Source organism: Staurois parvus, unplaced genomic scaffold (genome assembly GCF_062004578.1).
Source record: "Staurois parvus isolate SC_StPar_1 unplaced genomic scaffold, SC_StPar_1.0 ptg000159l, whole genome shotgun sequence".
In the NCBI taxonomy this organism is placed as follows: domain Eukaryota; kingdom Metazoa; phylum Chordata; class Amphibia; order Anura; family Ranidae; genus Staurois; species Staurois parvus.
In genome coordinates this window covers 6,480,174-6,492,697 of record NW_028317955.1, presented here as the reverse complement: position 1 = coordinate 6,492,697, position 12,524 = coordinate 6,480,174, and the positions used below count along the sequence as shown (strand labels likewise).

Genomic DNA, 12,524 nt, shown 5'->3' with positions numbered 1-12,524 from the left:
TGAAACTTGAGCTTCAATCCGCACCGCATGTGTGTGAATCAGCTCTTTAATGGGTTGCAGTCAGTTTAGAAACAGCCTATAGCACCTGTTTCTTGCTTACATCAGAACACTAGAAGGCTGTAAAGTCCCTGCCATAAGCTAATGCAAATACAGATACGTTGCCATTTTAATGCTTTCAGGATCACTTGCTTACAGTTCCTTCTGGTACAGAAGTAAATGAGGTCATGTTTTAAAATATGTTGCTGTTTTTTAAAAATAAGTAAATATTTAATTATCAATATACTGGCTTCACATTAAAAGGTTAGTTCACCTTCATAAAATAACTGCCTATGCAGGTAAGGGGTGTTGGAGACAAAAACTAACTGTGCCGCTCTGACTAAAGACAAATAATGCCCTTGCTATAGGTATAGGCCATTTACATACAGTGTTACAAAATATATCGTGAGAGCAAAGAAAATTGTAAAAAAGCAGCTAGCAAAAGTAGCAAACCCTCCTATGCCACTGAAACATAAGCAAATATACAAAGGTGTAGCGCTAATATTGATCTCTGTGAACTAATATTTACATACAGTACACCATGAAGCCTGAGTAGAATACTCCCAGGATGTTGCTTACTGAGGCCTACTCAATACTGCTCACCTCCACAGTCACAGGAGTTTTTTCCCCTAGTTCAAACCCCCTTACATGCTCTCTCTCCCATTAGGCAGTAGCTCAGCATTTGAGAGCAGACTCCTGTGATGGTGGAGGTGAGCAGTAATGACTAGGTCTTGCTTAGCAACGTCCTGGTTGTATTCCAGTCAGGCTTCATGAGGTATGTAGCCTTATAGCAAAGGCATTATTCAACTTTAGTCAGAGCTGCTCGGTTTGTTTCTATCTACAAACGCCCCGTTTTTACATAGCCAGTTTTTTGGAAAATGTGAACTAACCCTTTAATGCACACCTACTAATGCTAGGGTGCCATTGTCTAGCCTGTAGAGGTCTGTGTGCATCCTTCCATGGATATGCCTCCCCAGACCATCACTGATCCACCACCAAAAAGGTCATGCTGAATGACGTTACAGGCAGCATAATGTTCTCCTCGGCTTCTCCTGACCCTTTCACATCTGTCACATGTGCTCAGGGTGAACCTGCTCTCATCTGTGAAAAGCACAGGGCGCCAGTGGTGGACCTACCTATTCTGGTGTTCAATGGCAAATGCCAATCAAGCTCTATGGTGCCAGGCAGTGAGCACAAGGTCCACTAGAGGATGTCGGGCCCTCAGGCCACCTTCATGAAGTCTGTTTCTGATTGGTCAGAGACATTCACACCAGTGGCCTGCTGGAGGTAATTTTGTAGTCCTCTGGCAGTGCCCATCCTGTCCCTCCTTGCACAAAGGAGCAGATACCGGTCCTACCGATGGGTTAAGGACCTTCCACGGCCCTGTCCAGCTCTCCTAGAGTAACTGCCTGTCTCCTGAAATCTCCTCCATGCTCCTGAGACTGTGCTGGGAGATACAGAAAACCTGGCAATGGCATGTATTGATGTGCCATTCTGGAGGAGCTGGACCACCTGTGCAACCTCTGTAGGGTCCAGGTATCGCCTCATGCTACCAGTAGTGACACTGACCCTAGCCAAATGCAAAACTAGTGAAAAACAGTCAGAAAAGAGGAGTAGGGAAAAAAAATGTCAGTGGCCTCCACCTGTAATACCATTCCTGTTTTGGGGATCATCTCATTGTTGCCCATCTAATGCACCTGTTGTTAATTTCATTAACACCAAAACTGATTAACAACCCCCTCTGCTACTTAACTGACCAGATCAATATATCAGGAGTTTAATTGACTTGATGCTATACTTTCAGCAGTGTATTTTAGTAAATATAAACTGCTAAATACCTGTTCTCATCAGCAGCATGTAGCAGTCTTGTGACTCCTATTAATGTCTGGCCGATCACTGGTTAATCTTGTAGGAGTTTTCATTCTCTCCTGACTGTCCTATGAGGCTGCATGACCACTGACCCTCTGTCTGCACAGTGCTGATTGGCCCTGTGCTGATCACATGCACTCTCCCAAGAAAAAGAAAAAAAACTCCCTAGTAATATACACCAAACTGAGCATGTGCAGTTTGCCCCCAAGGCTCTGTTCTATAAGCAGATGGATTGGGGACATTAGAAGAAGGGGAGGATCAGAGAAAACAGGATCAAACTACCTTTTTACACAATGTGGAGAATTAACCACTTAGATTCCACAGTGAGTATAACAAGCATGCTTTACTGCATATACAGACTGATTTTACTGTTGTGGGTTTAGTAACACTAACTTTTTTTACATGTGTGAGGTTACCATGCTAAGATAAATAATCTTATAGGCGTGTGTTGTTTTAAACACTTTGTATAGTTTTAATTATATATGTACTTTGGGGCACATATTTTCGTTACATATGCAAGCTCTGCTTCTTGCTTAGTAGTAACAAAAAATGTCACTATGATTAAAAACACAAAGCCTATTTGCAATCACCAACCACATGAACCACCAACAATGCTACTGGTAGTGGAAATGTCAACTTTGCTTAAGTTGGCCACAGATGGGTCAGTTTTTTTTCGATTAGACTGTTGGGCTGATCGAAAAACTGAACAGATTTCCCCCTGTTCACACAAGAGAGGTGGACAGGGAAATCCTCCCCATTGTGTCATTGTATTCTGACAGCGAGGATTCTGCTGCCAGCAGAAGACACTGATCAGAGCTACAGCTAGAGCGTTGGTTGTTATAAATGGAAGCGGCCATAGATGGATCAAAATTCAGCTGGTCCCTGCTGATCGTCAATAAATCTATGGCAAGCTTTATATTTTAAGTGACATAACAGAGTTAGAGAGCAACCTTATTTCACCACAGCTGAGGAGGTCCTTTTTATTTTTACTGAAACTAATGTGATTTGGCATTGCAGATATGTTACTGTATATTAATTAATGTATAACGTTGATTTTAACACCAGCTCCGCTGTAAATGTGCAGCTGCTATTAGTCATGTCTCCACTTTTCTTTGCTTCAGTTTTCATACTTTGGCCCCCTTTTTGGACTTACTTGTAACTTGGAAGCTTCCCTTTGGTCTCCCGAACATAGGACACATAACATTTCCATAGATCTATGTGTAAGACCTTCATGAGGCATCTTTGAAATAACTGTAGGTAAAATTCAACAGTTGGTAATCTACAGTAACATGATGGCCATTTGTGTTATTCAGTTTGTGTAACTAGGTAGCATATACAAAGTGTTGACAGGATTAAGCACAAATATTTGTGAGAGCTGTGTTGGAAAGCTAGCAACAGGCATAAAATAGTGGTCTTCAGTAACATGGTATTTGGAGTGAGTCGTGAGTGTGCACGCACGCACGCACGCACGCACACACACAGGGGGTAAAATAAGTATTTAACACGTCACCATTCTTCTCAGTAAGTATATTTCTAAAGGTGCTATTGACATAAAATTTTCATCAGATGTTGGTAATAACCCATGTAATCCATAGATACAAAGAAACCAAAACAAATAAGTTCAGAAATTCAGTAATTAGAAAGCAATCCTGCCCCTTTGTCAGTGCAAGTTATTATCAGCTGGTTGAGTCTCAACTGATGGCCTATACAAAAGGTGTCTCATTATCATTATCACATGATGGGTAAAAGCAAAGAGCTCTCTCAAGACCTTCTCAACCTTATTGTTGCAAAACATTCTGATGGCATTGGTTACGCAGGATTTCTAAACTTCAGAATGTTCCAGTGAGCACTGTTGAGGCCATAATCCTCAAGTGTAAAGAACATTATTTCACCATAAACCAGCCACGACCAGGTGCTCCTTGCAAGAATTCTGACAGAGGAGAAAATAATTATCAAAAGAGTTGTCCACCAGCCAAGGACTACTTGTGGAGAGCTCTAGAAAGACCTAGAATTACCAGGTAAGATTGTTTCAAAGAAAGCACTCAACCACCATGGCCTGTATGCACGCTCACCACGCAAGACTCCAGTGCTGAAGAAAAAGCATGTAAAAGTGGGTTTAAAGTTTGCTGCACAACATTTAGACAAGCCTGTGAAATAATAGCAGAATATAGTCTGCTCAGATGAGACCAAAAGTTAACTCTTTGGATGCCATAATACACACTATGTTTGGAGGTCAGATGGCACTGCAAATCCCCCCAAAAACACCATACCAACAGTGAAGTTTGGAGGTGAGAACATCATGGTGTGGGGCTGTTTTTTAGCATATGGTACTGGTAAGCTTCATATCACTGAAGGAAGGATGAATGGAAAAATGTACCAAGACATTCTTGATAAAAATCTGCTGCCATCTAACAGGATGATGAAGATGAAACGAGGGTGGACATTCCAGCAAGACAATAATCCCAAACACAAAGCCAAGGAAACACTCAATTGGTTTCAAAGAAAGAAAATAAAGCTGCTAGAATGGCCCAGCAAATCACCTGACTTGAATCCAATAGAAAACTTATAGAAAGAACTAAAGATCAGAGTTTATAGAAGAGGTCGACAGAACTTTCAAGATTTGAAGACTATGGAATAATGGGCCAAAATCACACCTGAGCAATGCATGCGACTAGTTTCTCCATACAGGAGGCATCTTGAAGCTGTCATTACCAACAAAAGATTTTGTATGAAGTACTAAATACATTTCAGATAGAGTATTCAATACTTTTTCCCTGTGTAATTCCATTTGATTACACACAACTTAATTTCTGAACTCATTTGTTTTGGTTTCTTTGAACGTATGGATTGCATAGGTTGTTAGCAAAATGTGGTGAAAATTTCATGTCAATAGCACAATGACGTGTTCAATACTTATTTTAGTGTGTGTGTGTGTGTGTGTGTGTGTGTGTAGATAACAGAGAGAGAGATATCTTTGGCTGTTTTATTTCTTAAGTAGCATTAGTTAAACAGTATACACTTTCTATCCCTGGAGGTATCTTTCCATTATCTGGAACTTTGGCACAAGGACTTTGTGAAAGCATAATTTTCTCAGTTGAGAAAGTTGATTGAAGTTATAGAACAATAAATAGCCTTATGTATTTTACTTTTCATAATTCCACAAAAACAAAAAAAATGAAATCAACAATTAGAAGAGGGGCTATATAATTTTCAGAGAGTAGAATTTAAAGTGGATCTCTAACAAAAACATTTTAGTCTTCAAAGGAGGTTTTGTTGCTGTGTCTCCATTAAGCAGACTTTCTCTTTTTTTTTTCCTAGAAGCAAGGTGTGAGGTGCTGGATCATGTATTGTGGTGTGGGTGTTTTAAGTAAAGAATTAAACCAAAAGGGAGTCATTCCCCTTAGGAAGCCCTCTAAGAGTTGGCTATCAGCTCAGAAAAAAATGTGGTGTGTGAGAAAGTGCCAGTAAGGGAATGTAAAAAGTCCAAATTTTATGTTGTTTAGAATCTTGTACCATAAAAAAGTAAACACATTTTGAGGTTTCAAAGGATCTCCTTTATCAGGGCTACAAACAACACAGAAAAATGTTTCCATGACAGAAAGTTATTATTTGAATACTGATGGCAATGTATTACTTGTTTATGGTAGCTCTGATGAAGGGGGCCCTTTGAACCCCAAAAATGCTGTGGCCTTTTATGGTACAAGATTCTAAATAAAATCAAATCTGGACTTTGTACGTTGTTTCTGGTGCCTTTCTTCCCACACACCAGACAATAAAAACCTGACAGGAATTCTTTTAGTCCAGGTTCACATGGATGCCGTGTAGGGAACCGCATGTGATTCAGGCAGGAATTGCAGCACATTCCTGTTCAAATCACAGGTGATTCTTTGTAGTGCATGCATCTTTTTTTGCCACACTGGGATTGGATCGCATGGGCGTGAACACCCATGCAATCTGATTCAGCCAATCGCACTGCGTTTTGCAAACCATCTTTAAGGTGTTGTTAACACTGACACCCACAGTGGTTCGCATGGAGTACGACTGTGATGCAGTGCAGGAAAAGCACGGGAATTGCTCCTAATCCAGTACTGCATCAGTGTGAACTGGGACTTAGGGTCAATTCACATCAGAACACAGTAAACAGGTTGTAACACACTTCCCAGCACAAGAAAATAGGTACTGTTACAATTTTTTGCAGAACAATGGAGCATTCACTGCACACTGTGGTTCACTGCAGTGCACGAGTACGGTGTTCTGGACATGTGCTAGGATGCCATTAAAAACAAGAGGCATAGCAATGAACATGTGCATGATGTGTTAGTGCACCTTATCACAATGTGACAGTGTAAACAAGTTCTTCCATGTACAATAAAAAGAAAAAAAAATGTTTTGCTTGGACTTCCACTTCTACAAACCAATTAAGAAAAACATTTACATTATATTTATGGAGCTTTGTTAGCTATATAAACACAACAAAAAAATTGCTTCAGGATTATATGTCCAGCTATTTAGCATTGTCTGCAAGAGATTGTGATGAGAACCGTGGATCAAACTCACCTTTTCAACCTTGTCATAATTTTTAGCTTTAATCTGTGTACAAATTAAAAAGGGGAGAAAATAGTTAGTACAACATGGTTTTGTGTGATCTGAGAGAATAATCTGTTTAGCATCGCAATAGTGAATGTCTCCATCAGACTGATGTGTTTATTGTACCTTACAATAAGTATTACCATAAGACAGAGGTGTCCAACCTGCGACCCAAGATGGCTATGAATGTGGCCCAACACAAAATCATAAACTTACTTAAAAATGATTTTTTTTTCTTTTTTTTAACATTTAAAAAAAAATGCATTTACGGTCAGGCTCCATTCACACTAGGGCTTTTCAAATTGTGGGTTGAATAGCTGCGATTCTCCCAGCGATTTAAAAACGTGCTGTAAAAGTGTGAGAACGCTTGATCGCGGATTCAGGTGCCATTTACCTGAAAAAGTAGGGTGTTTATGCCGCAGTGCATTTTTTGGCATGGCAATCGCACCGCGATTGTGCAAACAACAACCTGGGATGCACGACGGCAAAAAAGCGTGTCCCTCGATTATGTTTGCCTCATGAAACGTGCAGCAATTGCGGCAAAAACGCCCTGCATGGCACCTGAACATTCAATCACACGGTTTCACACATTTACAAATTGCGGCCATTCCACCCGTGATTTGAAAAGCCCTAGTTTGAATGGAGCCTTAGCAAACACATGCAGCAGAACCAAAAATTTACAGGGTCTCTTTACTGGACTTGTGAACAACTATTTTGCAAGGATGGAGCCCACGAAGGGCAAAATTAGAATCAAAATATCTATCTTAAAAATTCATTTAGAATTGCTACTGCATCCTTCGGCCCAGACAGATTCATGGGTGTCAAACTGGTGGCCCTCCAACTGTTGCAAAACTACAAGTCCCATCATACCTCTGGGAGTCAATCTTGCAGTGCCTCATGGGACTTGTAGTTTGGCTATGGATGGAGGGCTGCAAGTTTGACACCTGTGATAGTTTATCAAAAGCAGTGTCAAAGATTGCACTAGTTTTATGTTGCCCTCTTTTACTTTTATAATAAAAAATATTACCAAAAAAATGAAGTTTTATTACTCATCTAGGTACAATATCTATTATCAATGATCATTAACTTGTGATCTGCCCAACATTTTCTGTTTATCAGCTTTCCTTATTGCTAGTGCATTTTATGTGTGGCCCAAGATAATTCCTCTTCTTCCAATGTGGCCCAGGAAAGTCAGGTTGGACACCTCAGCCATAAGAAGTGTTGTTGCTTCTTCTTAGTGCTCTTTTACTCCAAATGCAATTCCAAGCTGTTTGCTGTGCATTATAATGCATGGTACTTTAAGAGATCCCGTTGCCAGACCATTCCTTTTTAACAAAAATCTTCCTATAAGATTATACGTGCATTTAATGTATTTATTTTTTGTGTGTAGACATCCAAAAGACTTTAGAAACTTCTGCTGGGTGGCACCAGCTTGGATATGATGTCACCAGCCCCAGAGTTGTCACCTCAAGTTACATGCTATAGAACTCTCCTTTGCTCCTGCCCAGCAGCTACATAAAAGGTTCAGTAGAGAGGTGAAGAGAGTGGCAGAGGAGCTAGGCCAGCACAGGCAGCAGCAAGGCACTATAAATTGGCTATTTTTTTTGCAAGGATGGAGGGGGCTGTGGTAGGGCACTGACTCTTAGCCAAAGTTTCTATCAAGACTAAAGAGAGAGTGCAAATAAATACAAAAAACAAAAATTAAGAAAGGAAAAACATTGCAGGTAAGCATTTAAAAAATACTTGATTTTAAATGCTTACCTGCAATTTTTAAGCTGGTGACAGGGTCTCTTTAAAGAAATCCATGCATGTCAATATGCCCATTCTCAACATTGTGTAGTGTGTTTTAAATAATATCCTGCAGTTCTGAGTGATGTAATTTCCCTTTCAAGTCGGCTGGGGACCTACATAAATCACACTGCGTCTAAAAAGCACAGGACATGCAACACTGCATAACTTTCCAATGCATCTGATGTGAATGAGACTTGCATTTGTTAAGTGTTTTGTTTACCAATGCTTAATTAAAAATAAGTATTAGAGAGGTCATGTTAAAAAAAATATTGTGAATGGTATCCTGTTTATGCCTCCTGTTTTTCACTGCAGAATTTTGCAACTGTATGTGCGCCACTGCTGCATACCCATGACACAAAAAAAAAAAGGCATTCATCCTATTATAGCCTTCTATTAGTACATTTAAACTGTGCACTTTACTATTAGAATACTGTGAACTGCACTAGTACACTAATTATTTTACCACTCACAGATCTGAGATCACAGCACATACAAACACCCATCCTTGCTTAGCATATTCCAACTTAGTGCCCTGCAGCATAGATGTATTGAAGGGTACGGTATTTCTGCGATGGTATTTCTGCAATTGAATGAATTGGAACCACAACACCCATCATATTGAGCTGTACTGCGTGATCAAAACAATAGTGTTACCATTGGGTACTGCCATGAACAGGTGAGAACCCAGCTCTAGTCTTTTCATCCACCATACCAATCAATGCCAGAGACGGCCCTAAAATCATATGTAAGCAGTAATGTTTTGAAAGTATGTATTTTAGACAGATCCGCCTACTGATTTATTGTATCAGCGCTAATATAGCAGAGCCTCACTGTAATTTGCAAACCTAGGAGTATTTGCTTTAAAATAATTATTTTGTAAAACAAACCTGTGTGAAAATCTTGACAAGGAATATGCTATTCACTGCATCTAACATCACTGCATAGAATGGCAGCTTCACTTTGAGCAGTGTTTTTTTTTTTCCCCCAAGCTGTTTCAGTTTATGATACATTCCTATTTTATAGGCTGTAGGTGATTTACAAGCTGTAAGCCCTGGTTCACATATATGCGGGCCACGTTTTCTGCGGGCACGAGAGCCCATTCATTTGTGACACGCAGGGAAGAAGTCCCTACACCTCTTCTGAAACCGCAGCCACACTGGAACCTTAGTTCCCAGTACGGTTGCGTTTTCCAGTGCCGGCGGCGTACCATTAGAACTAATGGCACCCGCCCACGGGTCCGCATTCCTCTGTAGAGGTGGTGTGGCTGCACAGAATTTCGTGCGGATCCGCAGCAGTACCACCCGCACAGATGTGAACCTAGCCTTAATCCAGTTTTTATATTTTAAGAGCAGTCTGTGGAACCATGCAACATTCAACAGGGTGTAATTTCAGATGATGGCAGATGCATGAGCATGTTTTACTATGACAAAGTGATTACATTACAACCATTTTTAAACTAGCAAGAAAATTAGCTGCAAAATTTTACCAACGAGGAGCCATCCTGCAATGATAGCATCCTAGAATTCTGGTTTCAAATAGTGTGAATTTGCTGTGTCTGCATCCATTTCCATAGGCTGCCTGCATGCAGCTTGGGAAGGATGAGGAGGCCAAAACAAAGGAGGCCTGCACACAGTACAGGGGCTGGTATCTGAATGAAGTAATATTATTAAATATGCATGATCAGTCCCCTTTTGGGTGGCCCCCACCATGTATAGTAAGGGTCTTCTGCTTCTTTTCCTTGCTAGCTCTGGGATTGAGAACCAGTCACCCAAACCCTTTCATGAAGGGACCCTAGACTTCCTGGATGTGTGTCTGTCTCAGACCTTCGCAAATCAGTCAGCATTTGGCTGTCCAGGATTACATGCGCTAGGGTTGCATATACAAAGCAAACCTGACAAAGAGTTTGCTAAATGAAAGGCATCCTGATTTGCATTGCTGCTTTGCTTGATAACTGTCCCCCCCCAAGCTTGATTTCTGAAACTTTTTACAATAGTAAAGCCCACACTGGACTATAAGGCTAGCCATACACAGTTAGATTTCTATTGTTCAGCTCCGCAGGATAAATAGGAGAAATTAATCGATTCCCCTATCAACACTAAACAGCATGGATAGATGAATCTCTTCTTCCAGTTACTATATTTAAGCAGCCAAGACACCCATGGCGGCCTAAATACCCCACCAGTGACTGCATCTTATAAGATGCAATTAGGGACTGTTCACACCGGAACGGTGTGAAAGGTGCTTTTCCCACACTGCATGTAAACGTGCTGCGCTATCTTGGGTAAAGGCTTGTATCTTCCAGTGACTGCACACTGGTAAGCTTCTGAGCTCACATCTCCTTAGGGCACCATCCTTATAGACCTACCCCACACCATGAGTCCTGTTTGGTAGCAAGCAATGCAGAGTAACAAGGAGAATTACGAGAGGCTGGCCTGTGTTGTTCTGTACTGTACTCCAAGATATGGAATTTATAGATAAGTCAAAATTCTTCTTACCTTAAATCATATAGTACAGGGCACTGGCAACTTAATCATACATCACTGGATCTCCCCAAGCAATGAATATAACAGCTAGGCAAATGGAACTGTGTTAACAGGCCCAAGAAAACAACATGAGTTAAAGACCTAATTTCAGGGTGCCACTTTGTGGCTGAAAGCTGAATCCACAGAAGATTGGACATCCACATGGTAAAACTTTGAGAAAGTATGACTAGAAGACCAGGTGGCTGCTCTACACAGTTGGGCAACAGTGGTTGGTGCCTTAAGGCCTAGGATATTCCAACAGATCTGGGTGCATAACCAGAGCTGCTTTTAGAAACCACAGGGCCCCCTCCCCCCTAAAAAAACAAACAAAAGTTTACTGTAATTCAGTTATGAACACAGTGAGCGATTGGTACTGATCACTCATTGGGTTCATTTAGAAAAGGAAGGGGCTATTAGCTGTGACATATTTTCCAGACCCTTCCCCCACTCTCCATCCTGAAGGATCCTATTGTGACGGGAGTGTAGGAAAGACGGCAGCACTGTGGAGGTGGGGGCAGCAGGGAGAAATGTATGGTGAACAGGTGGGTGATGGGCGCGGGGGGGGGGGGGCAATTACTGGAGCCAATTCCCTGTACGGCTCTCTGCGACAGCTGAAAGCCTGAGGGAAGGAGAGAAGAATAAGCCAACTTTCATCTGCTGCAGAGACCCATACAGGGGATCTGTTCCAGTAACTGCACCTCTGCCGTGCCGATCAACCTCCTTGCCAACTTCCAATTCACCCAGCTGCCTGGCCCACGTACGGGAGGACTGGTGGTACCCTCTTATCCACGGCTCTGTGCGTACACTACAGGAGGAGGTTTTCTCGTAAGAGCATAGGCTCTTGTAATCAAGTTCCATATCCACCGTGCAATGGTGGATTCTGAAGCAGGGTACCCCATGTGAGGACCTAAAGAGAGAACAAACTGGGAATCCATTTGTCTAATGTAAACAGTAGCATTTAGGTATACTCCAATGCAGGGGAAGGCAACCTCAGTATTCCATCTGTGGTGAAACTATAAATCCTGATGCACTGCAAGTATTTAATCATAACTCCCAGAGGCACAAACATGATGAGATTTGTAGTTTCACCACAGCTTGAGTGCCGAGGTTACTTACCCCTGCTCTAATGGCTCTGACTACGTCTAGTCAATGTAGGGAAAATTCATTTGAATGCTTAGGAGCAGGGCAACAAGATGACAGAACAATATCCTCACACAGATGGAACTGTGAAATCACCTTTGGAAGAAAAGACTGGGTGTAATACATTGTCGTTGTGACGTATGAGTAAACTTTTTTTTTTTACAGGAAAGGGTCACTGGCTCAGAGACATGTCTGACAGACGTGATGGCTACCAAAAAGGTTAATCTGTTGCCAAAACCCTCTATGGAAATATCCCTGATGGGTTCAAAGGGTGGTTGCTTCTGCAGGAAAGAGAGAACCAAATTGTGGTCCCAGGGAAGCACTGGGTGCTGCAAGGGGCCTAACAAGAGAAACACCTTGAATAAAATTTTTAGAATTTTTGTTACAAGGGCCTTTGAAAATAGATGGCTACGGCAAATACCTACTCTTTTAGGCTGTAAGTGCTAGATTCTGGATAAGACCTGTTTGCAAGAAGTCAGAATGTAAGATACACAGTAATCTCTGGAGAAGGTCATCTAGACAGCCCATCACTTGAAAGTCCTAAGTTCTTAGGAGGGAAAGTAAGGACACTAAGATCGA

At 41.4% G+C, this 12,524-nt stretch overlaps 1 protein-coding gene across 1 annotated transcript in view; it reads right to left on the bottom strand.

The window, feature by feature from the left end:
• CSTF3 (cleavage stimulation factor subunit 3) overlaps positions 1–12,524 on the bottom strand; it is a 101,594-nt gene that overhangs the window by 30,443 nt on the left and 58,627 nt on the right. The window contains exons 4-5 of the mRNA XM_089675879.1: positions 6,463–6,495; positions 3,059–3,156 (exon numbers count right to left, since the gene is read on the bottom strand). Of these exons, the coding sequence (XP_089532005.1) occupies positions 3,059–3,156; positions 6,463–6,495 (131 nt within the window). The remainder of the gene's footprint in view (positions 1–3,058; positions 3,157–6,462; positions 6,496–12,524) is intronic.